At 46.3% G+C, this 25,733-nt stretch overlaps 1 protein-coding gene across 13 annotated transcripts in view; it reads left to right on the forward strand.

The window, feature by feature from the left end:
* LOC8023964 (NACHT domain- and WD repeat-containing protein 1) overlaps positions 1–24,891 on the forward strand; it is a 64,675-nt gene extending 39,784 nt beyond the window's left edge. For 12 of the 13 annotated variants that reach the window (XM_029977125.4, XM_029977128.4, XM_040504894.2 and 9 more), the window contains 5 exons: positions 184–590; positions 8,970–9,168; positions 18,270–18,454; positions 21,736–21,860; positions 23,733–24,891. In XM_029977125.4, coding sequence (XP_029832985.3) covers positions 184–590; positions 8,970–9,168; positions 18,270–18,454; positions 21,736–21,860; positions 23,733–23,938 — 1,122 coding nt within the window. In that variant the 3' untranslated portion in view covers positions 23,939–24,891. Of the gene's footprint in view, positions 1–183; positions 591–8,969; positions 9,169–13,066; positions 13,126–18,269; positions 18,455–21,735; positions 21,861–23,732 lie in introns of those variants that run through there. The other variant, XM_042287384.1, reaches the window with a different exon arrangement.
* The last annotated feature ends 842 nt before the right edge of the window (positions 24,892–25,733 follow it).

Raw genomic sequence — 25,733 nt, forward strand, 5'->3', positions numbered from 1 at the left:
TGTATAGGTCACGTGCCGTCAGTTTCCCATAGGGTGTGTAGGTGACGTTAGGTCAAGTGACGTCAGCCTCCCCGCTGAATTTAGCGGTAAATGCTCGGACGTCCAAAATGTTGGAATTGGGGGTTAGGTTAAAAGGCATTTGATGCTTTAAAAATTAAGGAAGTTATCGCGTTCCTATCCAAGACTGGCCCCTGTGCGCCCTCGGACGAGGGACCCTGCCTGGGCCGCCTGTACACGATCCGGGGTGACGCGGCCCACATGGTGTCACTGGACCGGGCCGACCTGCGGGTGTGGGACGTGCGGGCGGAGCGGGTGGTGCGCCATTTGGCGGGCCTGCCCCAGCCCCGCGACCTCCAGATGGTGGACCCCTTCCGGGCCCTGGTGCTGTGCGACCGGGAGCTGCGCGTCTACTCGCTGGACGAGGGACGCCTCCTGGTGCGCCTCAAGGGTGTCATGAACCAGAAGATGGCCTACTTCGGCCTGCACGGCCGGGACTACGCCGTGGCTCTCTCACGCAATCGCATGTACGTCAACATGCTGAGCCTGGACAGCGGCGACCTGGAGACCACCTTCAAGGTCGGCGAGGACAGGTACCTTTCTTTCACACACCTTTTTGGATTCGAATATCTTTTCTGATGGGACGGTCACATTCCATAGAAATTGACTTTTTTTAGACTTGTTGACGAGTTTCCTGTCAAACGCATTGCTAAAATGGCCACCATGTGTCTAGGGAAGCTCCTCTCACCTCCTTGCACTTTTCCAGAACCCTGGGGAGGAGTCCTCTCCAGCTCCGCTAAAGGGGAAAGAGCTGGGAGGAACTTCCCCTCCATGCATTCCTTTAACCTTACACAGCTGTGGAAGCCATATTAGGTGAAACAAAAAAACTTGAGTAAAGCAATCTTCTAGCAGGGCACGCACCTAGGGGCACATTTCAATACTGTGCATATCGTGCAATACCGAGCATCTGCCCATTCCACAATAAGTGCCCACCCCTCGATTTTGTAACATTCAGACAATACACGAAAAACATATCTTCACATATTGTTAACCTAAGGAGCTGGGTGCTCCTTAGGTCCCCCAATTTTACGTAACTATCCAAAAATTTTGAGTGGGCAGTCGTTTGGAATTTTACGGTAATATGGTTTATTTGCCTACTCATGGGAATTATTCACTATTGATAACATTGCAAATGCCAAAGATAGCTTTTACACACGGCGTAGCACAGAAGTATCCACGCATGCAGGCTTGGTGTAGAAAAGAAGAATGGCAAAGTATCACCAGAAAAGCTTTACGGTCAAACCCTTTTATAATGGAGTCTGCGGTCCCGGCGCAAATTTTTCGTAGTATAGACCTTTCCAACGGCAGTCTCGAACGAAGCGATTTACAGCATGCGTCCCTGGTTTTGAGAGGGTACGTCAGTGTTGCCCGACTGCGCTGAGCTGTGGGTTTTCTAGTCAGGGGACTGTGGCAGCCTGCGTAGAAGCACTTCCGGACGCTGGTGGAGGCTAAATTGCCGCGTTATATTTTTTATTTTGTGTTCTATGGTGAACATAATGTCTAGGGGTTTTTAGGAATGCATTATATTATTTTTGGGAACCAAAACAAAGAAATGAAAGCTGTTTTCGTGAGTCCGTGCGCTACTCAACAAATGCAACTGGAATGTTTGGTACATTTTACGTTGATCATTTTACGGCAACATACACTCAGTCATGTCAAACTACAAAGGTCTTAACCGTCAAAAATATTTCACCACATAGGATATCCAAACTGCATGGATATTCTCCGCCCACAACATGAACCGTTCAACAAGTCTCATCAATGGAACAACATATATTGTACGTACCCCACGGTGCCGCGTTATCCGAACAGGAATTGAGAAAGGTCTCAAATAGCGCAGCATATCCAATATACACTGTCGACGATAGTCACTTCACGACGATCGGACGGAATCCGGGGTGCTTTGGGGCACATGTAGAAGAGAGCCGCTTTTTTGCACAGTTTCAGAGCAAATGAAGGAGCGTGTCTATTCCGTTCCCACACCCCGGACCCGACCCTATCAGCTATTTTTCGCGAAGACCCGGAACATAGCCGGGAAGGCTTTTTGGAGATTATCTCAACGGAAATAATCCTCCAAGAACGTCGAACTGTCCGCGTCGTGGGCTGCTTGACGGTCGCTCGCTTCGTTCGCTCTCTGCGAAGGCCGAGCTGGCTACGAGCCCTGGAATTCCCTGGTTTTTGTAGTGAAAGATAACACACAAAGGGTAAGTATCCTAAACAGGCGAAAAAAGTAAAAACTTCCAAGAAAAGCCGGCGAACTCCGAATGCAAAATGCAGGTGGGGAGTCACGCTGACCGGGTTTCCACAGCTCAGGCAGGTGCCAGAAATTTCTGGCTGATAGGGGTCGCTCGATTCGCAAAATGGCGGCTGCCAGAGAGCACTTTTTGCAAAGGTCTATAGGTAATTTTGTTATACAGTTAAACCTCGATGTAACAAAATCGGTAAAATTCGCAATTTACTTCGTTACATTGAAATTTCGCTAAATCGAAATTTGGCTTTAGCATGCAAAAAAAAATTCCGAAACATTTTACGGGTATGAAAACTCACCGAAAATGACATTTATTTAGGGGCAAAGTAGTCCGCGAGTTTTGCTTGAGCCTTGTCCGACAGTAGCAGCGGCGTCATACGGCGTTTGACGGCCCACAGCGCTTGCACGGCATCTTGGTGCCCATGCGACGCCGTGTACCTCCTCGGCACGTCCATTGCGTCGAGCACTTCCCGAGTGCTCGTGATCTCGGCAGTTTCTTCAGGATGGCGTCCAAAACGTTTCTTTCTCATCCAAAGAAAGAACTTTACGTTTCCTTACGGCAGCAAGCACGTGAGTGAACCGCCCGGTTAAAAAATAAAGCTGTTTAGTTTAGGCGGTGGCAATGTTTCCAACCTATGCAGCACTCTTGACCGCACAGTTTAATCAGTTTACTTGCCCCCTTCCGCCCACACTGTGCTTGTGCTTTTGCTTTACATCACGCTCGCAAGACGATAATCGGTCTTCTCGGTCTTCTCCTAAATGGCACTGCCCGTGCGGTCGCGCGGTCGCGCCATCACGTCGCCAACGTCGCTCCCCCGCTGAAGTTGGCTCCCGCGGTACAGTGGACTATGATGATCAGTGAATGTCAGTGGTGATGCTGTTATGCCGCGTTAACTTTTTGCTCGGCATTTTCTGGCCAGCCCCGCGGAATCCGCTTTGCCGCTTGCCTCGCCGGCGCTACCGGCGCCGCATCCTCGGGCAGCCTAGGAACGTTGGAAGGCCTGTCCCCGTGAAGTAACCTATCAAGCCCTCGCGTTTGCGCATAATTTTCTTTTTAACCACAATTTTTTTGCGAAGTTGTTTTTTAGAGTCTATTTATTTATTGCCTTCTATGGCAATGGCGCTTCGTTATATTGAAATAGCAGCAAAATAGACTTCGTTATATAGAGACTAAAAATACATGGGGTCTATGGGCAAGAAATTATGAAAAATAAAATACTTCGTTAAATCGAGGATTTCGTTACATTGAAGTTCGTTATATCGAGGTTCGACTGTAGTACAGCTGAACCCATTTATAAGAAACTCCGTTGGACGCACATTTTAGTTCGATATATACTGTAAATCGCTATATCGAAACCAGGCCTACCACAAATTTTAATGCCGGGCTTCATAATGAACAATTATTTTCTTGACACTACGGTAAACACGCATTAACATATTCTTTAGCAGGCCGCGAAAAACATTTATGACTTGTGAAAACGTAACTGATAACGCTTTTGGCGGGCAAACAGCTGGAACCAAAAGTAACTTTTGAACTGTATTCTGCGAGGACGTTTACAGAATCGGAGCACCCAGGCATGTGTGGAAAGAAAAGTCTTTTACCATTTTAGCATATTGCGAAGCCTTTTCGTCTGGCCTTACATCCACGATCTGCAGTATGGCAATCAAGTCCTTGAAACAAATGTGATTTTGCTCCCGTAAAGTCAGAGTCTAAACAAAACCAGCGGAACCGTACAGAGACAAAAAAGAGAGCTGCGCAGAGCAGCTGAGCCGCAGCGAGGATTGATGGTTGCATGCGAATGCTGCCGTCTATCCAGCTACGAATGCCCCATGATCACAGGCAGAAGTTTGATGATCGCTAAAGTCTGTACTTTGCGCCAAGGAATCATTTCCAGTTTGTCAAAGAACGACAAAGACGGTTTCCATTTCCTGCTCGAACCAATCGGCACGTAAAAGTCAAGTGAAGAAGAGAGCTGACAAACAAAACATAGCAGGCGGTGGCTAGGAAGCAGCTGACGCGGTTTCTGAAAGAGCACCTGGCAAGGAGAAAAACAAACTTGTGCTGGATGCCTTTCGGTGTCACCTTGCAAACTTGGTTAAAAAACTGCTGCAAGAATCTGGTACTGAGCTTGACGTGATTCCGGGAGGCATGGCGTCTCGGTTACAACCGCTGGATGTCTGCATCAATGAGTCATTTAAAGACCGTGTGAAACGGTGCTACATGAAGTGGATGCGGTCAAAGGAGCCTGCGGTGACTCCCTCTGGACGGCTTAAAGGGGCGACGCAACAATAATAACTTGGAAACAATTTGCAGTTTGTGGGATTCGACTTACCTTACTGCACCATGAGGTCAATCCCCCTCCGTAGCTGGATGTTGAGGACTGCTACGGCCGGGTCCGTCCGGTGGCTGCCGTGGGCTCTAAGGAGAGGAATCACTCCGAAACGCAAAGATCCAAGGCCGGAAATTGACCTGGTCGCCGGGTGTTGGAAAGGATTTGGAGTAAAGTGTGTACTTGTGAGGCTTCTCCTTTGAGTGCGTCATTCGGTGGTAGTATAGGTTTGACAATGGGCACAGCGTGGTGGCACAGGAGCCAAGTAAACCCGCTTCTTCAGAATCTTTGTGTTTCGGAGTGATTCCTCCCCTCGGAGCCCACGCTAGCCTTCGGATGGACCCGGCCGTAGCAGTCCTCAACATCCAGCTATGGAGTGGGATCGACCTCGTGGTGCAGTAAGGTAATAGCGAGTTTGTTTCACGGCACTCGTACCCAAGTGTGCCCACTCGCAACGCAGAGCGAGTTCCTTTCGGCCAGCACTCCACGAGTTGTTGCACTCTCCGAGTTTGTTTCAGCGCCGACACCCCACGCGTGCATGCACTTTCTGCACCGAGAAAATCGAGCGTGCGCCAAACTGCAATTCCGTCATGCCCCGCTCTGGCAAGGAGTGGGAGCAGACAACGAGGAGTTGTTTGCTACGATGTGTCATTCGTACAGCGGAACCGAAAGGAAAAAAAAGTAGATTTTCTGCTAGAAATCGGGTCCCGCAGGCAACGCAATCAAACGCGAGCTTGAACTGTGAGCATCTGCTATTTCACGAAGGAAGCAATTGACAACCCATGCTTTATTTGCAAGTTTTAAGTCGCTCTGTTGCCGTACAGACGCTGAAATATACCAGTGTGTAAAGAAATGCTCAGAACAAACGCATCAGCGGCCCCCGAGATCTTTATCACGATCCGTGTGCTGGTAAAAAATTGAACATTTGTCGACAAAAATCCCCCAGCAGAAATCTGTGACTGCCCAATAAGCATCTGAGAAAGCTGAACATAGTGACTTTACCCGAAGCTTGGGCAGCATCCTCATGTTTGACATTTACCTACGTCAGCTATCTTGCCTCGTCGTATTTTGTTTAAGAAAGCTCTCGTTCTCGACGCCCTCACCAATACTAATATCTGATCCACCTGTAACTACGATCGAAATCGAAAGTCCCACGAAATGTTTTGCTGGATATTCCAACAGACTAGTTTTAAGCCGTACCCTTTCAGAGGTTCACGCATAATACCATGCTCAAAGGGATCAAGCTTCTGAACGGACAGCATCATCAGTTTTCTCCAGTGTAAACCCCAGCTGCTTTGTAGTCAGCTGGTTGCGGAAATTTAGGCCGTCTGTAAATATCTCTATGACAGCCGAGTTGCTTGAAGGCATTGCAAATAAAAACTACAGGTTGCAGCGACCAACGTTTATAGATAAACGTTGGTAGCGACTGCACTCTGGCACTCCCACACATTGTGTCGAACAGAAAGGCACTAGTTTCGGTTTGAGGTCGGTACTCTTTCTACAACATAGATGGCGGCAGTATCAGTCTTCTGCACTTGGTGCATTTGGCAAGTTTCTTTGAGGCCAGTTCTCCGTGCGACACTCCGCGAGTGCGATGCATTCTGGGAGAGAACTCGAACGGTGCTAGTGCGTGTGAAACAAACTCGCTACAAGTCCAATCCCACAAGTTTTAAATTTTTACATTGTTTATCTTACCAAAAGGAACGGAGAAACCGCCGCCTCATTCTTTTGAAATATTACGATTCCGCTGCATAATAGCAAAGAAAAGAACGGGAAAATTTCGCAATTCGCAGCCGCGCGGTGCCGGCCACAGGAACTAAGGCATTACGTGCAGTGAGTATAATGTGAAGAGTTGGCAAGATGTTTCATTAAGTGCTCAAGCTAATGCCATATTTGATAAATATTGTCGTTTCAACACGAGTAGATGTGTCAAAAACCTCGTATAATCGACAAAGTTATACAACATTCGGTTTTAGTGGCGCCATCTGCCCGAGGTGAAAGAAACTATTCCTTCCTTGTGCCTCACCTCGTTGTGCTACTACGTCAGTCGAACTTCCTTACAAAATGTCAAGCTCTTTGCTCTCCCCCTCTCCACATCGCTCAGTCTCCGACCAACCTTCTAGGTCGCCATGTGAATCGCAAGCAGAGGCCAGGCGCGCTGAAGGCTCTGAAGGAGATCCCAACTCTCTATCCGCATTGCGCGTCACTGGGCACTCGGAAGAAGGTGCAAGAGTCGAGGGTGGTTTGGAGGCACCCAAAACGTCAATTGTTTCACTTTTTTTTCTAAGGAACTAACGTGCGTAGGCAGAATTTTTTTTCAGTTCTTTAATCTATATGTGACGGGGAGCAACTACCACAATTATTCGACAGAAGTCCAAACATTGTTACACGGCCCCTTTAATTTGGCGAGTTAGCAAGAAACGTCTTTAGTCAGATAACATGTTTACGCATAAAACATTCTAATCGAAAACTACAGAAACTTGATGTGAAATCTCAAGTGAATTCCTGTTGTGGAACGGTTGTTAAAGCACATGACACGTTGAGTTCTGGTGAATATTTGATGTCTCGTTACATAAAGATGAAACCAGAAATTCATTGTCACGAGGGAAGGGCCCCCCAACAAAACTGCTAAATTTAAGGTGCAGGCCCAAGGACTGTTTTAACGCTATGTTTTAATGTTTGCCCCCCCCCCCCCCCCCCCGTATCTCACTGGTGTTGCGAGCGTTATTCTGAGTCACAAGAATTTTGTTAAAGGGGGACGTGGGCCTAAGTATAAAAATGTTTTGAAAAAATTAATTTTTCAATTTTGAGGTTTTCGGTTTTAGAAACTAATTATATACCCTTACACTAAATTTCATAACCGTGCTCCAAATAGTTACGTTGATATAAAATATTTTCAGCACGTTATGAGGCTATGAGGCACAAAGTAAAGGAGTTCAATGTTTGAAAGCATTTTTCTCAGTTCCATTTTTAGGGGCGAAGCTCCTTAGGGTCCAGTCTTGTCCGCCGTCCATGCTCACATCGATTGCTATCCTATCTGTCTTCTTAAAGAAAGAAAAAATGTTTGTGCACAGTCGACAGGGTTGGAACCTGTGCGGGGAAGACCCCAATGGATTTAGAGTCCATTGCCTTAACCACTGGGCTACGACGGCGGGACAAGTGGGGGCTCTGAGATGTGGTAGTAACTCAAGAGCTGGGGATGTCATGGATGAAACGTTGCATGTAGCCGCTCAACGTCTATACAGGAGAGGGTGCTGCGGTCAAATGCGTATATAATCGCGTTAAACTTTGCATGCATTGGCTCAACGTTTATAGACGAGAGGGCGCTGCAGTCAAATGCTCAAATGCATATATAACCACATTCCATACCACACATTCTCTTTCTGACATGGACCGTTGACTTAAGCGGTGGAGATGCGTTCCCACGACTTCTAGCGAATCCAAGCTGATCCGCTAGAAGAACCATTGGCTCTGCATTTCACCGACCATAATAAAGCAGTAATGGAAGTCGAAACGCAACCCGGAACTCAGCATTACCTATGAGCAACAAAAAAAATCGGCACCATCAGCACTACCTATGAACAATAAAATCAGTATCGTCAGCACCACCAGAGCTTCACCCCAATCAACATTATTCACCACGTGGAGATGCGGTCATTTTTATTTGCTGCAAATTGTATACAAAGGAATCTTTTGTTAAAAAATTAAGTTATTTTGATACCACAATCAAGATGTTTCTGAACTGAAATTTACTGTGGAATCGGGCTGTCTACTTTATTTTGTTTTAAGTTGAAGTCCTCATTGAGAAAAAACTAAGTTTTCAAAAATGGACATAGGACAGATATGCATAGATATGCATCTCATATTTTGAGATAATCACTCTTCCTGAAATATCTGCATTAGAGTTATAAAAACTAGACAGCCCGAAGTCCCACATTCCCCATTTTATATTCGAGCAGTTCAAATGATGCTTAATAGCTTCATTTGCCTATTATAGATTTCTTATTGAAGAGTGACACATCTTCTTATGCAGGTATGTAAAGTTGTTCTAGAGAGCTGAAAGTTTGCACAGTACACCTACATCTGAGGCGAAATCTCCCCTCCAAATTTCATTCCGATCACTTGAGTAGTTTAGAAGTTCAACCTCTAGCCAGTGTCCCCCCTTAAGAGTAGTAAGCAGAAACTATAGAACAATTTAGGCCACCACAAAAGACGCTACCCCGACTCGCACTCAAAATCCTGCCAACCGCCAAATGGGCAATTGGTTCTGCTTGACAAGTGAGAAAAGCAGTAAAACTTTTTGGGAAAGGGGACAAACTGGCGAACCTGCACAGGTTCCTCAACAGCCTGCTGGTGAGCGCCAACGGCAAGATCTGCGTCTGTGGGGACGAGACCCAGAAGCCATTCCCGCTGCTCGTCTGGGACCTGTCGAGACGCAAGCTGCTCTACGACCTCCGCATCCCGCACCACGAGTTCCTCACCCGCCTCTCGGCCATCAGTGGGGACGGACACTACGTTGTCTGCGTCTGCCGGGCAAGTCCCTCTTGATTCCAGCACGAAAATCCCAAATTTCCTGCTGGACTTGCTCAGTTAAAGGGCCCCTGAAAAGAAAAAAAAAGTTTTTTAAAAACAGTCTAGTTAGGACACGCAAGTCAAAAAATCAATTTTACGCGAAAAAAAAAAATTTTTAGAGCAATATTGACCGCGCCAGACGCAATTTAGTCGGCAGTCACCTCCTTTCCACCTTTTTCTCTCTCGGCATCTCGGGCGCGTGGAGGAGAGGTACACCCCGCCTCTTCGTAGTGGATCGGCTTGGCTACTTTCCCGGCTTGGCTGCGCCCCGCACGAGAGCCATTGCTACTTCCTGGCCGTGTTCCAAAATTTACTCGATCTTACCCCAGGGTTAGAGTTTTGTACCCTTGGCATTCTAAAACCTACCCGCGTACAGCGTTTTTCAATCTGTGCTGTCACATGATACGATCCGCCGGAATAACTCGGATCCATTTGGAGATTTGGAACACAGCCCCTGTGTCTGCCGGTCGCACGACGTACCGCGTCGTATCGTGCACGATGGACCCCGACCTGAAGCGTCGGTTGCTTCAACCCTTCAACGCTGCCAGCAGCTGGGCCTTCGCCCGTACGAGGACAAGCCTCGTCAGCCAGAAGGCGTCCGCTCCGATCGTTGCGAGACAACCGCTCGCGAGTAGGCACCTACTTCGCCGCGGAAGGCTGCGAAGCGGGTGCCTCGACGAGTTCGTCCGAGCCGCACGACCCTTCAAGCCGCCGTGAGGACATGCAGTGGTGACTCATTTTTTTTATTAAACGTTGAGTGCAGTGCCGCGTGCCTTCACTAAACTCTTTACGGGAACCGACATCTAAAAAAAAATTGGCACTGGCGCGCGCCAGAAAACATACAAAAGATGGGTCAAACGGGACACACGAATCACGCAAAGAAGAGCAGGAAAACAAGAACCTGTCACACCGCGCCACTTCCTAAGTACTTATGATGACTAACTAACACAAGCAACAAGCCCTCTTCAGAAGGTTTTCACATATAAACGCGATAAAACTATAAAACCACCCGAGATACGCGAGACGCGTTACAACGACGGCGACCATGACAGAAAACAAAATGGCGAAGCGTTTGTTTGTTGTTTTGTTGTAGTATCCGAACGGAAGTTACGATTTTGTAAAACGTTTGTAAGCAATTGCGACATTCATTCGATGGCTTGTTTCTTAAACCTAAAAATATGTCATTCAAAAGGCGATCTCAAGAGATCACAAAGATTTTATAACCAACGTCTAAGCTGTCACTCATTCTATTGGCCAATGAGAAGCCGATTTGAATGACCATGGTTACCAATGAGAAGCCGAGCTGAATGACCTGGAATTTGCGCGCAAAATTTCAAATAAATCTCTCGCAGTCAATATTGCTCTAAAAAAAACTTTTTTTTTCGCGGAAAATTCATTTTTTGACACGCGTGTCCCAACCAGACTGTTTTAAAAAAAACTTTTTTTTTCTTTTCAGGGGCCCTTTAAGTCTCCACGCCAAATTTAATGGAGTGAAATCCTAACACCGGGGAAACTTGATGTCACCTGACTTAACATCATGCGTCCTATGCAGCAGTTCAATTTTCCCCCTATAAAAACTTCACCTAACGTCTCGTGACCTATCCACCGTCAGTTTCGCCGCTAAATTTAGCGTGGAAATTGATAAAAGGTTCTCCAAAACAAGTGTCCTATGTCCTCTAAGGAATGCCAACAAATGAAAACAATTGCTCCTTAAATACTGCATTTTGTGCGTCGTAGGACTTTGGAGATAAACTGTTGGGTAAAGTATGTCTAAAAAGTGCTTTAAGTACAAATGAAATGAGAGGTGATGTACTTCGAGTAAAGTAGTAAGTACGCTGGGTGAAATGTACTTGAAGTACTATGAATAGGAGGTAGACTTTTTCACACAATCTTTCACGATGCCCTTTCATTTCCCCCTACAGGGATTTTGGAAGTGGGAGGCATTGCCCGAGGGGTAATGGGGGTCCATCACTTGTTCCAGAAATGGCAGCGAATATGGAATAAAGGGGCCACAGAGGAGTTATTTGGAGAAATGGTGCCAAATTCAGGGGGTCCCTCCAACTTGTGAATTTGGCACCGCTGGCACTGGCTTGTTGCACACAAGGGGGTTAGACGTACTAGGAGAGCACGACGGAGGCCCTGTAGCTTCCACAAGCAATGCTCTCAAAGTGGAGTGTCCTCTCCTTAACGAAAAAAAACCGAGTGTGCAGGCAAGCTGGTGATGATTCATCATAATGTGGCACCTGAGACTGCAGTGCGGAAAAGTTGAACTTTCAAGTCGAAGGAAAAACAAGAGAAGTTTCAAAACATGGAGACGTTCCCCTGACTTTTTCTACAACTTGAAATTTTCTCAATATTTCCGCAGCACAGTCTCGGATGTTGCACGATGATTAATTGTCCTCTCCTAATATTTTGAACCTCCTCGCTTGCGCTGACCGAGCGAGAAGTAGCCCCAGACAAACGGAGCGATGCGTCGTCTGCTCACGTTTCTGGTGAGAGTAGAATATCCTTCCCAATATTTCTTCAGATTTGACAGAGCATCATTTTGTGATTCAAATTTAAAAAGACCAATCTTGGGGAATGTTCTTTGAAGTCGGGAGTTGTACTTTCCTCCTAAAGGACCAGGTTCCAACCGCTAGCACATAGTTTATTTTTGCGGTAAAAACTTGAACCCAGTTCTCTTTCCATCCTGGTGGGTTTCATACCTGCGTCAACCTTTGGTCGGGTTCAACATGAATCTGGAGAACGCTGCAAATGTTGCATTTATTGTACACCTTAAAGATTGGCAGTTATGCTAGCTGTAATCAGTAGTAGTTCATCCCCCCCCCCCCCCCCCACACACACACACGCACACAATTTGTCAGCTGACTTCGTTAGGCTGAGTCCCGCAGACCTTCTTAGGAGACCGCAGACCGCTAAATTTTGAAGTCATTCACATTTTTTTTTAGAAATCGCACGTTCAAGGTGTTTGGGCAGAGAATGCGCGTACACAACGACCGATGGCTGTGATGGTCCTCTCGATTGAAAGTGTGCCATGGTCTCTCGTAAGTTCATGAAAGGTGAACGTCTGTTTTTATTGCAAATCCCTAGAACATCGATTTCATAAAATCTGGATTCAACACAATCCTAGAGACGTGTATGTCTTTTTTTGTTTTTTGTTTTCGTTTTTCATCTTTTATTTACAGGTTGTTCTCGACACAGTGTTGGGCGTAAAAAATTGTATAAGTAAGCGAGTGAACAGGGTGCCATGAACTTTTCCCAAAGGTGTTTTTAGGTGGGGCATTGATCATACTCTAAATCGGTAAGTGTAAAATGTCTGGGAAAAAATGAAAAAAATTAAAACTTCTTTCTTTCCTATGTACAGTAGGAAAATGGACGCAAACACTTTGAGTGACGCTGCTGCTTACATATGGCACCACATGATATAAAAACTTGAAAGATTCTTAGAAACCCTACAGCAGATTCTGAAGATCCAAGCACGTGTGGTACCATGCACGAATAGCAGCTTCAACCCGACGGTTTGTTTCTGTTTTTCTCCCGCGCAGAGGGAAAAAAGGCACTTTTTTTTTTTAACTTTTTTTCATAAAAATTTACATTCACGAAATTTTAGTATGATAGATGCACCACCTAAAAGCACCTTTGTAAAAAATTTCATGCCACTCTGTTCATAGGCTTAATAATGAGATTCTTTTTACAACACCCTGTAGAGTGAAATAGAACTCGGTTTATGTGCCGTTTTTCTTTCTGTTTATCTTAAAAGGACAGGGTATTTATGCTCTTGAAGGTTTTTATTTGTACATGACGTATGAGAGCTCAACTACTCAGAATACAATTTGCGGCTCGGAATTCGTCCTTTCAGCCCAAAAACCGCTGATCGAGAACTGGCCGGTCGGAGTTGTGCTCACTCTCCTTTCTGTGGTCAGTGCCATTCTCTATAATTTAGAATAGACAGACCAAATATAATCAAATTCGTGGGACATTGAAGGCACGCACTCAATATTAAAAATAGAAATAAATATGATATCCATTTTTTGCAGCTTTCAAAAAATTTCAAATATCTTGATTGAAAAAAAAAAAAAAAAAAATTGCTCAGAGAAAACTGGAAGCACTGTGCATTGTATGCATGATTCTGAACATGGCGTCATATTGTGAGAGTCGCGGGCGGCTGAACGAAGCAGACTAAGTGATGGCGGCAGACGATGGGCTTAGGACCTCTACTTTAGAACTGTCGTTCGCGGCACCAGCGAATCTGTCTAGCTCGGAAAGAGAAATCGTTTCCCGATCAAAACAATTAGGATTTATTCCGTACGACACGCCCGACCACCAGGCTGATTCGCATGAAGACGTCGCCGAATCATCGCCCCTTTTCTTGACTGAAGACATCGCTAGTCTTGCGAGCAGAAATTGGTAAGAGCTTGAAAAACGTGCAAACGTCAAGCCCAAAGTACTTGACTTTTGCGTTTTTTGTGCGACGTATGCGTTTTTCGTCTGCTTCGCACAACCAGGAAAACGACGCGAAAAAAAAAAAAAAAAAAGAAAACGAGGTCTGGTGTAGCCACATGACTTCCGGCAACTCACTCCTTTTCCCCATTTCTTCTTCCTCCCCAGTTTCAATTTCGGTTTTGATCAGTTGCATTTTTTTTTTTTTACTTTATTTAAAATATATGCTATGCTGTAGCAGAATATGATTGGAGAGTCGTCTGACACTGTATTAAATCGCCTGGCAAATAAAAAAATGTTTGATGGGTGTGAGTGCCCTTTCAAGGGGTGCTTGAGTGTAGTGTCGTTCATTCAATGAATTGGTGTTAAATAATGGGGCAAAAGCAAACCATTCCTAAACAATTTGGGACTGCGCCGGGCGCATACAAGCCGGTTACCCCGAGCGTTTCGAGCACGCCTTGAACAGCTGAGTTATGGCGCCATCTAGTGGGACGAGTTAAAATTATGTCGGCAGCATCGGGGGACAGCGCTCCAGGCGTAAATCTAGAGTTGGTCTTGGCTGTGTGAAAGAAGCATCTAGAAGGCGCGATGCCATCTTTATCCTTGGCCCACCCCAAGCCACACTGAAGCGAGACGAGAGTGGGCCGCAAAATGGCAGACGCACCAAGAGGTGCTGGCTGGATCCACCAGTGATGACCTTTGGGAGGGAAAGGCATCTAGGCACTATTGGTGGTTTGTGTAATGAAAACCTGGGATCCGGAAATTGAGCCGACAGTGCTTAAAACTAGGGGTGTGCGAATACCGAATAGTAGTTTTCGAATCGAATACCGAATCGAATCAAGAAAAAAAAGCCGAATATCGAATCGAATATCGAATAGTGATTTTATTTGTAGGAATTTTTTGAAGTGTGCTGCGAATGCAACTATTATATGTGCAGAGTATGCGTCTGGTGTAGAATATGCATCTTGTACGGAACAATAGTGGCTTTAATTTAGTGGCTTTAAGTGACGCTCAGCAAGTTTCTAATTGGAACCATATGTCTATTTTCAATAATTAAAAAGTTAATGAACAAATTTCAGTTAATTCCTCACCAGACTGTGACGGTTGTTTGCCCCTCTAATGTCTGCTGAGCTGAAGAAACATATAGTGAAGACTGCATTCATGTGGTAGTGAAGACTCCTTTTTAAAAAATATGTTTCAAACAAAAAGTAGCACCCGGTGTAGGAGGCACTATACCAACATACAAATAGCGCTTTTATGTGCTTGTCCTTGGCACTCTTTCACCCACCGGTCAAGGTCAACTTGTGTGCGGCAGCAGAGCAACTTGAGATTTGCAAACGAAGCACGGGTTGTCAGTGCCTTCCAACGTGAAATAGCAGGCGATCACAATTTCAACCTGTGTCCGATCTCGCTTTGCTGCGGCGCTCGGTTCGTGGCAGACTATTGACTTTTTTTCACGAAAGGTAACTTCAATCTCCCTCTTGCAGTAACCATTGTACCCCTGGCCCGATTCCGACAGGTGTCGGCGAGTGTCGGAGTTCGCTGTGGGTGCCGTGTGTAGCGTCGGAACAATCTCGTGTCCTCGCGCGTTGCTAAAAAAGAGGAAAAGTGGTCGCCTGTGTTGTGCCGTGGCGTCTTTTGCACGGGCTTTCAACGGCTCCGCCTCCATAGTGAGCGCGGTTGGCACTTGGAATAATCCGGTTCAAAATGCATGCATTTCGGTCGGGATCACCTTAAACTTGGAATCGGGTGATTTTGTTGTAATAAGGGATATTTGTGAACAAGACATGAACAGAATTGCACTCTGTCACCAGACCCTTGGGAACCTGCTGATGGGGAAGGGGTAGCAAAGCGAGTCTTCCGAGAGAAGTTTGTGAAGAAGGCTTGGCATCCTTGAAAAACTCTGTCACTTCTTCAATGGTTTGTTCAGTGTTTCCTGGTGCATGGAGCTTTATTTATGCCCCGCTTAACCTAAATATTGTTACAGTCGAGCCCAGGTATTTCGAATTATTGTTTATATCGGGCAGTTCAAACATCCCCTTGAAAATCAAATGTAATAGTATAGGAACGTCGTCTTTTAGTATCCAGCTCCCATGGCGGGGACACTTGATATAGCGAACGAAATGCACACGGGGATACACAGCAAAAAAAAAAAAAAAATTGTAAAAAAAAAAAAGAAGAAGGAGGATGGCAAATTTAAGGGGAAGGGCACGCAGGCGTGTAAGGAGGGCAGGGAGTGCCCGCTGTGGGAAGGGTAGCATCCGCTCTTTCCCCGAACACCATTTGTGCTGCGAGACTCCTTAGCCCAACCCCTAAATAAAATAAGCACAAAAAAAGTCTTCATCAAGTTGAGTGTGCCGACACCAAGGGTTGAGCAATTGCACTTTGAACGCCTTATCTTTTTTTACCTTTTTCTTTCGTCATTTTTACTTTTTATTTATTTTTTTTTTTTTTTTTGCCTTTCTTTTTTTTGCTGCCTGAATTTTTGGTCGGGGCCTTCGGTATTAGCAGAGACGCGCTTAAGTTAACATCTTTTTGTATATCAAATTATCGATATATCAAACTATTTTACGATCCCTTTTGAATTCAATATATCCTGATTCAACTGTACCTTCCTTGACCAGACTACAAAAAACCGGTGGAAATGTTTGATTGAGGTGAATTCTTTTGCTCCAAAAAACAAAATACCCCATGCCCCACCTGCCTGTGGCAGGTATGTACCAGAGCAGGCTCTGCATTTGCTCAAGCCAAGCAGAAATAGCCACCTCATATGACTCTAAACACCTGTCCAAACAGGAATCGTGAGGCGACACGACTCCGGCAAAAATCGTAAAAGTTAAAGCGTCCGGCACTCCGATGTCTGTTTGAACACCACCGAGCCAAAATCTCGATTTTCCTCCGCTTTTCAGTGACCTTGGTGCTTGTCAGACTCGACATCACACGCCACCTGCCACTACTGTCCATCTGTTTTGCCAGGCCCTCGTATCCTGGGCCGTGTTCCAAAATTTACTCGGTGTTGCTTCAGAGTAAGGGTTTTATGCCTTGCATTTAAAAACCTACCCGCGTTCAGCGTCGCTCTACCTGTGTTATCACATGACATGACCTGCCAGAGTGGCTCGGATCTATGTGGGTAAGATTTGGAACACTGCCTTTCCCTTTCCCGTTTTTGGGACTTGAAGAGCAGCGGAGGCTTTGAGCGATTGACCGACAGCCAATAAAGCTTGAGTGGCTGTCTGGACCCATGTGATGAGCATGCTCAACACCCCGTGGAGGACACGGGAGAAATTTGACGGAGGGAACTTTCCCTTTGGCAAAAAAAAGGGACAGAAGCGGACCGCCGCACTACCTACGTCGGAGTCGTGTCACCTTGCGATTCCTGTTTGAACAGGCCTTAAAGGGTAACTGCAAAGAAAAAAAAGTTTTTTTTTAAACAGCCTAATTGGGACAAGCATGTCACAAAACAAATGTTCCGCGAAAAAAAATTATTTTTTTATCAATATTTACGTTACAGGACGTAATTTAGTAGAGTCAGAACCTCTCCACATTTGAAACTCCCGCTCTTTCGACCCCCGCGGAAGAAGAGTACGCCCCGCCCCTCACTCTCCTTGCGTTGCGGAGTTGAACGACGCAGCGTCTCGACTTCCGGCAAGATCTGGCAACTACGCCAGGCCGCGGTATTGTTTTGGTTTGACGCGGTTTGCGAGCACATGTAACGAAGACGTGACCGGAGAAGTGCCCCTGTGATGTTCCCGGAAGATGGAAAGTATCGTTCGTAATCGTCGTGCGCGCTTTGAAAGCGAAGGGAGTCACAGAATCCACGAGTGCGCAACCACAAGCCAAGGTTCACGACAGCGCTGCGTTGGTTTCGGCGATCTCGTTCTGTTTGGTGCAACACGGCGATGCGACAGAGCTGAAACGTTCGTGGTAGGCCTGTGCGCCGCCGCGCTGCGTTGCCGCGGCCGCAAAGTCACGCCGCCGCCGCACGCTGAGCGTGGTGCGATCCCGGTTCAACGCCTCCATGTCGCCGCCGCCGTAGCCGCCGCACAAGTTCGTCTGCTTTGGAACGCCGCCGCCGTCATCTGACCGGCACACAGGTCTATCACGTCTGCTTGCGCTTTTTCAGGAGTTTCCTTTGGGCTCTAAAAGTTACTTATTAATCTTAGTTTTTTTGTTATACTTCAAACAAAGATGATAAGTTACTTCAGGAAGCTTCCGAAAGAGCGCAAGCACCACGTGACAAATAGCGGCCACTTTTCTGTGGCACCCGCGGGCGCCAACTACAAATTCGTATTGCTCTTAAATAAAGCTCTAAAAATTTTTCTATTTCGTTGTAAATTCGTTTTTTGACTTCCTTTTCACAACCAGGAAGAAAAGAAAATTTTTTCTTTTGCATGTGTCCTTTAACTTACCACAGAAATGAAGCTATTTACGATCGACAAGTATGAACTGGAGAATGTCTTAAAACTGCCAGAAAACACACTAACCTGACTCGGAAACTGCTCAAAATCCCGCCAACTGCGAAACGACAATTTCTCCCGCTAGATAACGGGGAAAATGGGTTTAGCGGGGAAAGCGCTGGCAACATTGGACGGGCTCTGAGGGGGCTGTGTGTGTGTGCGCAGGAGCTGAGCGACAGTGCGCCCAATTTCATCATCGTGTACGACCTGCAGAGCGGCACGCTGTTCAAGAAGTGGAAGCCCGAGCGGAACAGCTGCAGCATCGCCATCTCCTCGCAGGGCGGCTGCGTGGTGAATGGCCTCGACAACTGCTTCGTCCTCGTCTGGGACCTGGCCACGGGCGCTCGCAGGTTTCTCTCTCGCTCTCTCCTGGCCAAGCAATTCTGGATTTCAAAGCCTCGGATTGCTCTGGGACCGTCCGTGCACCTGCGGGCAAATCGGCTGGTGCAAACAGAGTTCCCCCACTAGATTTGGCGGGAAAATGGATTAGCCTATTACATTAATTCCGTTTCTCCGCTAAACAAATTGACGTCATGCGACCCATTCAGTTTCCCCTCTAAATTTGGCGGGAAAATTGATGTCACGTGACCTGACATCACGAGGCGCTCCTTGCGGGAACTAAAGCAAGTGCTTTGAAAAGTGCACATAGCGCCACTGGCGGACGAGCTGGCGTTCTACCGTGAGGCGCATTCAGCAGCCTGCCGTGTCTTTTCGCGTGCCAAGGGTTGGCGGCGGAAGTGTGCACGGACGGAACTTTGGTTCTATGAGCTGACACGTTCAGGGCTGGTGCACACCTGCAAAAGCTCATTCACAATGCAGGCTGGCTTTCAACGAGGAACTTTCCCACTTCAACCACTGCAATTTTTCACAAAATCGTGCGAGGCACTGATGTCCTGAAATTACTCTGCCACTGAGTTCAGGGTGGAGATAAGAAATAAAGTTGATTTAGCTTGTGATTTAAGTCGCACCAATTTCACGAGAAATTTCCCAGAACACCTGGGAAATTTCCAGGTGCAAGAAAAGGCCCCAAAAAACGTAGTATCAGAAATATGTTTTTATTAATCATTTGTCTGTATATTCATATTAAAAATAGCGCAAAAGAGACGGGACAAAGCGTTTGTCCTGTGTGCTTCTTCGTCTTTTTGTCCCGTCTCTTTTGCGCTATTTTTAATATGAATGTCCACTACCAACTTGCCCAGCAAACCAAGCTTTTACAATACATTTGTCTGTAATTTGACGATATTCATGCGCATTTATTTTGTTTTTAGTAAAAAAAAGTGAGTAATAAAATATGTATAGTAGGCTGATCACAATCGAAATACGGTGTTGTTCTGTGCTAATTGGAAAGGGGAGCTTTGTTTTATCTTGTACTTGTTTCGTCAGTTACGTGGTAGCTTATTTATGTGAATCAGAATGCGAAGAAAGCATACGAAAAGAAGTGTGTGCACATGCACGCAGACCAGCAGAACTGAGAGGCACATGCTGGCAGACCGAGCTGTAGATGTAAGCCTGATCTTGCATCGGCCAGTATACAGTATAAACTGTTTACAACAGACATTTGGATATAACATACTGCTTTTTGTGCAGTTGGGTTAGTTGTGTGCCATTGGTTCCACTTTGTATCTGCATGCAGCATACTCCTTTTACAACAGACTGAAACCTTGGTCGCTATCAAGGTCCGTTATAACCAATTTAGAATGTATATCCTTTTTGTGATACACGAGTTTGCCGCTTCTTTTCCTTGTGCACTTTAAAAGCAAAAGAAAAACTCTTTAAATGATCTGGAGGACTTAAAAGTGCAAAAAACATGGACGAGGAAGAGACCCATACAACACGGATTGGTGCTCGTCCGTGTTTTTTTGCGTTTTTAAGTCCTCCAGATCACGATCAACCAACTAGACCAATCCAAAGTTTTAATTCTGCATTATTCATTTGATAAATGACTCGCAAACGGCTCAAATAGAAAAAAAAAAACACATTTGTTCGTTTTATTCTTTTTTCTTTTGTTGCTTTTCACTTTTGTGCTGCTCGAATTGTGTGGAACTGGCCTTTTCCTACACATATGTTCCAACAAGGGATGTCGCAAACTTTTTTCGAACCGTATTTTTACGTCGAACATCAAGGCTCGACTGGTTCGACGAAACTTCTAACTTTAAACCAAGTTCTACAAGGTTCGACTTTGTGTACAGCGTGGTTAGACTCTGATACAAGCATGTCGAGGTTTAGAGAAAAGGTTTTTATGGAATAGCTTGTTTTATTTTATAAATAGTTACCATCAATGGAACATATTTCTAATAACCTAAAAGTTAATAACATAATTTATTCTTGCTATATTACCAAAACAGCCCAACCATTCTGCCCTTGCTAAAAGTAAAGGGAGAACTGTCGCAGAGCTGTGTTTCTTTCACCGAGTCTCAGCTGAGACTCTGTGAAAGAAAGCACTGCTGTAGCCTCCTCTATACTAACAAAGCCTAGCAGTTCGACGACGGAGCCATAGAGTGCCCGGTCGCAGATTTGGAGCGCGAGGATCGGTTAGCGCAGAGCATCAAAGAGCCATTTATTGGGGAACCTAAACGTCAGCGCACAGCTTTTGCAGCGGCGAAGACCCGAAACACACTTTCAGGTCCTCGCGTCTCGCTGCAGTGTCTCGCGGCAGCGGCAAGACGCTGCGTTTCGGCGTCTCGCCGCAGCGGGGCGCCAATCACATTGCTCTCCTATCTTACGCTGTCTGCCGCTCCACCTTTTCCATTTCGGCGGCTGCTTCTCCGTGCAATTTTCCAGGCTTTGTCAGTATATATAGGAGGCTATGGCACTGCAAAGTCTTGGGCGTGCGAGTGTCTTGAGACGCGGCAAGAGACCCACTCAGCTCTCTTGCCCCCAGTCTCAGCTGAGACACTGTTTGTAGCCAAGTGGGCCCTGCTCCTCTCGGGGAACATGGCGTCGCCTGAGGCATCTACATCGTCTGCAGCCGCAACCTCGGCAGTACCGAAACGTGGCCCTCCATGCCACTATGTTGGAAACAAACTAAGGGAGCGGAAGAACATCCTCCATGCTTTCGCATTCACAACTCATAAGAAGTGGTTAGGTGTTCTCGGAATTTTTTATTGTAAGGTTGACCTCTCATTCCAACTAAGTATTCTTAATCCTAAATTTAGATTGAACGGAAATGAATTGCAAGATACACCATTCGCTGACGGTAACTCTCTCAAAAGGCCCCAACATTTCAAGATCTCTCCTCTTACATGATATCTGATTGGCATCATTCTTACTGAAAACAACTTTGTTGAAAGTAAGTAAAAATAATGACTCTAACTCACAACAGAGCTATTTACGATCGATAAGTGTAAACTGGAAAACATTTTAAACCACCAGAAAATATGCTAATGCGGCTCGAAAACTGCTACAAATACCGCCAACCTCAAAAGGGAAATTTCTCCCGTTATACGACTCGGAAAACCGCTGAATTGGGTGGGGAAAACGGCTAAATTGTCTACACTGGGGCAGACATTGGAACATGATGTTAAAAAGGTCGTTGTTAGAGCCTGCCTCAAATGTAGCAGTTTTTAGGGGTTTTTTGGGGGATTCCTTTAGCGGTATTTGTGAGTGGGCCGCACTGCTTTCCCGGCTGCAGGTTCACCCTTCCGGGACACAGCGCCCCCGTGGATGAGATCCGCCTGGATGAGTCCGGCCTGCGGGCGCTCACCCGCAACGCAGAGGGCGTCGACCGCAGCGTCCGCGTCTGGGACCTCATGAAGGGTGAGCTGCACACTTGCCATAGACCTTGCAGAAGGATTCATAATTCCTTAAGTATTCACTAATTACGGTAAAAAAGAAAGACATATCCTCATTATTCAACGCTTTATCAGAGGTTTAATATATTACCGATTTGAGTGGTCAAAAAGAATCTACGGTGTCATATGTTCTCACCATAATCATTGTGTTGCTTCAGAATAGTCATTCTGCTGTATTATCATTTGTTTTGCTTATATCTTTTTTTTTTGCTTCCAGTATGTGTGTTGTTGGCTGCCTGGTCCCATATAAGAGCAGTTTTTGCTTTTGTGGGCCAGCTCTTTCCTATGCATTCTGTCAAATAAAATTACTATTATTATTAAGCGAGAACCCAAAACGACACAATCGAGCATTTTTCCAAAATTACAAATTTTACATGTTGGTAGTGCGGAGTGTCATCTATAAATTAATCACTCGGTGGAGTTTTCTTATTCGGAAAAGGGCAAATTTAATTGTCAAAATTCGCTTTGCCTCTGGATTTTGGCAAAACTTGCTGGTCCAGTTCTTTGCAGTAACTCGACCAATTCTAAAGCTAAAAAGGTCCTGCCTACCGTATTTACACAAATGTAGGTTGACCCATGTTTTAATTTTTTTAAATCTGAAGTGGGGGGGTCGGTTTATAATCGAACCAAAGCATTCTACCGCCAACAAAAACAAAACACTGGCAAAATCCAGAACTACTCAACTTGTTTATGGGTTGCCACTCTTTCTTCACACATTTGGGTGTAGAGCTCCAGCCACTTTCTCTCTGACCGTCCTCCATGCATATTCAGGAAAGCAATATTGAATCTCTTCCCATTTGCTTGATCCCGCTGTGCCTCTGATGGTGTTCCTCCTGCCTCGACTGGTTCAACAGGGCCTTCAGCATGTTTTCCCAGTTGGTTGGTCTTGCCCTCTCTCCGTCCCTCTGCTGTATTGGGGATCCTAAAAAAACCTGGCTTCTATTCTGGCTGATACCCGTTGGGCCGCTTTCTTCGAGTTTTGAGTCTCTTCGAGTCCCCCAGGTTGGGTCCACATCTCCGTCGCCGGCACAAACTCAACCATTGGGCCCCTTTCTCAGTAGAGACACAACATTTTTGGTGTTGTTCTCGGACCATATTTGAAACTTTAATAACTGCCAAAAGAAATTGTTCCAACTCATCCACTTCTATTAATGAGCTCAACCTTTTTTAAAGCCATTGTTGAAATTTCGCCCGAGTTCACCTGGAGTCGGTGAATGCGACTACTAATACAATGTTCGAGCCACTCTTCTACGGGATTCGGTCGAGCAAGAACAAAGAAAGAACTGTATGAAGAAGAACACCACAACTTTTGTACATTGGCAGTTAGCAAATAGATCTTAACTGCCGTTAGGATACCAAAATTTTGACTGATATTTGAGCCAAGAGATGGCACGAATTTCTGAAAGGCTCTATTATAAACTGCTTGTCTTAGTCCATGAAATTTGGTAAGCCATCCTCCTACAGGAGACTTCTTGGTTCGAGGATTTGTCAATACTGTACGAACAAAAGGCGCCATTAGAAGGGGGAGGGAAACATGGTAATGGTCACGAGTAATTTTAGTACTCCAAAAGTAATTGGATTACTTTTGGAGTACTAAAAGTAATTGGATTAAAGGTAGTCAAACAGTTGTGAAGTGTTTCCAAATACAAGTAATTTGATTACTTGTAATGGTACCGTACAAGTCTAAAAAATAGCGTTGGTTCCAAGTAATTTTAGTACTGCCACGAGAAATGAGATCACCCTGGCAGCTATTTTGTTATGCAATTCTTTCCAGAATGACTCGAAAGAGGATTAAGTGTGCACTTGGAGCAGTGATCCCGGGTGGCTGTGTGTGCAGGGGAGTGCCTGGCGGTGTTCACCCCCGACCTGGCTGTGACATGCTGTGAGCTGAGCCTGGATGGCCGGGCGGTGGCCATGGGCCTGGAGCGCCACTCGCGGCTCTTCTGCCACCTGCTTACTGACGCCGGAGACGAGCCCCCGGAGGCTGTGTACGGCAACGCTGCGCTTTGCGGACAGCGCTTCGACCTCGCCCCCGAGGCCTGACTCCCGGGGTTGCCAGGGGCCACGCTGCCGGGAAACTGGGGTTGCCAACTCGACTGAAAAACGGCTGAAAACCATTTGAGGCCCACTGCAGCCACGCCACTAGGCCAGGAAACCAGTGTTGGCAGCTGAGAACTTGCTAAAGGTATCCCGAAAAAGTGCTACATTTAAGGCGCAGACCCGCCGCAGCCACTAGGCGGGGAAGCCAATGTTGGCAACTGAGAACTCGCTGAAGGTATCCCAGAAAACTGCTAAATTTCGGGCGCAGGCCCGCCGCAGCCTCGCCACTAGGCCGAAAAAACCAGCGTTGCCGATTAGAAAATGAAAAACCCGCTAAACTAATCCCGAAAAACTGCTCAATTTGAGGCATGGGTGGAAAAATTGGCATTTTAACACTACGTTAGCACATTTTCCTTAACGCCACCAAGGTGGGAAAGCAGCGAAAGACGTTCCTAAAGGAAGATGTTAGTGAAGCTGGAATATTTACCTTTGCATTCCTTTTGAAAAATGTGCAGCATCTAGCAGCTGCTGAGCCCACGTATCGGACGCGAGTACTGCGTCAGCGTTGGGCTGAGACCCTGATCCAATCCTGCGCCCCAGAAATGTGGACCGCCCCTTAAAAGGAGTCTGGCAGCCTCTTCCCATGGTGCCTGGAAGGCGTCTCCCACTTGGAGCAGAATCTGTAGCAGCTGTGCCCGCTGCAGGTTGCTTCCCAGCTTGACAGTGCACGCAAGGACACCCTCGCATTCTCGGTTTGTACGCCCAACCACCAGGATGGGGACATGCACCAGTGGGAGCCGCGTTGCAGACTCCACAGTGCAGCCGCCTGCATAATGGCGGGCGTGGCCCCAGCACAAATTTTTGGCTCCTTTGTTCGGAGCGCCCTCCTCCCTCTGCCCGTGTAGTCGAGTGAACATACTTTACACTGCATTAAATAAACGCTGTTTTTCAAAGTAGCAACTTTCTTTTCTTTTCAAACCTCCTGTGGCTCTTACTGGTGGTCAGCAAACTTCTGATTGGAAAAATGGGATACTCCATTTTTTGGCAAAATGGAGTATCCCATTTTGCCAAAAAATAGTGGCAAAATTTTTGGTCCCCATTTTGCCAGTATTTTTTTAAAGTGAAAGCATCTACTGTCCCATGGAACGAGCCGACGTCATCAGTTTGAAGCGCGAAAATGGCACCTAGTTTCCCTGATTCCAAAGGTCCCATTGGCTGGCACGCGGCGACGAGGCTCCCATTGGCCACTGCACGCGTCAGTTTCAACGACCGCCGCCAGGTGGCGCTGCGTGTCCGTGCCGCCAGCACGCCAATAAAACTAACTGCCGCAACCCCATGCCACTACGGGCCTCGCGCCGGTTAAAACGGACAGGTTGGCGCACGCGCGGAGGCCTCTGCTCGTCTCGCTGCCGACCAACATGCTGTCGCCTCTATCATCCACATTGTCGGCGGTGCTTCTGCTTGTCTCGCCGACAACGGACGTGCCCCCCCCCCCCCCCCCCCTAAAATCCTGGCTACGTGCCTGATTCATTGTATATCATAACATCAAGCGTGCATGAAAAAAGCCAAATACAAATAGCACTTTTTAATTTGTTTGCTTATCTTTGTATAAAGAAATCTTCGGGTTACCACTCAAAGGGGATGTCATTTTATCATTATCAGTTCCATCGTATTTATGTTAAAAGTGGTCAGTCTTCCCGAGACACTGCATGTCGGAGGAAAAATGATCTCAATTATGTGACCCGTCCTAGGTGTCCGCAACACACTCTGCCCAGAAGAAGTGCACAAAAAGGATACC

Source organism: Ixodes scapularis, unplaced genomic scaffold (genome assembly GCF_016920785.2).
Source record: "Ixodes scapularis isolate PalLabHiFi unplaced genomic scaffold, ASM1692078v2 PGA_scaffold9__187_contigs__length_104089568, whole genome shotgun sequence".
Lineage (NCBI taxonomy): Eukaryota > Metazoa > Arthropoda > Arachnida > Ixodida > Ixodidae > Ixodes > Ixodes scapularis.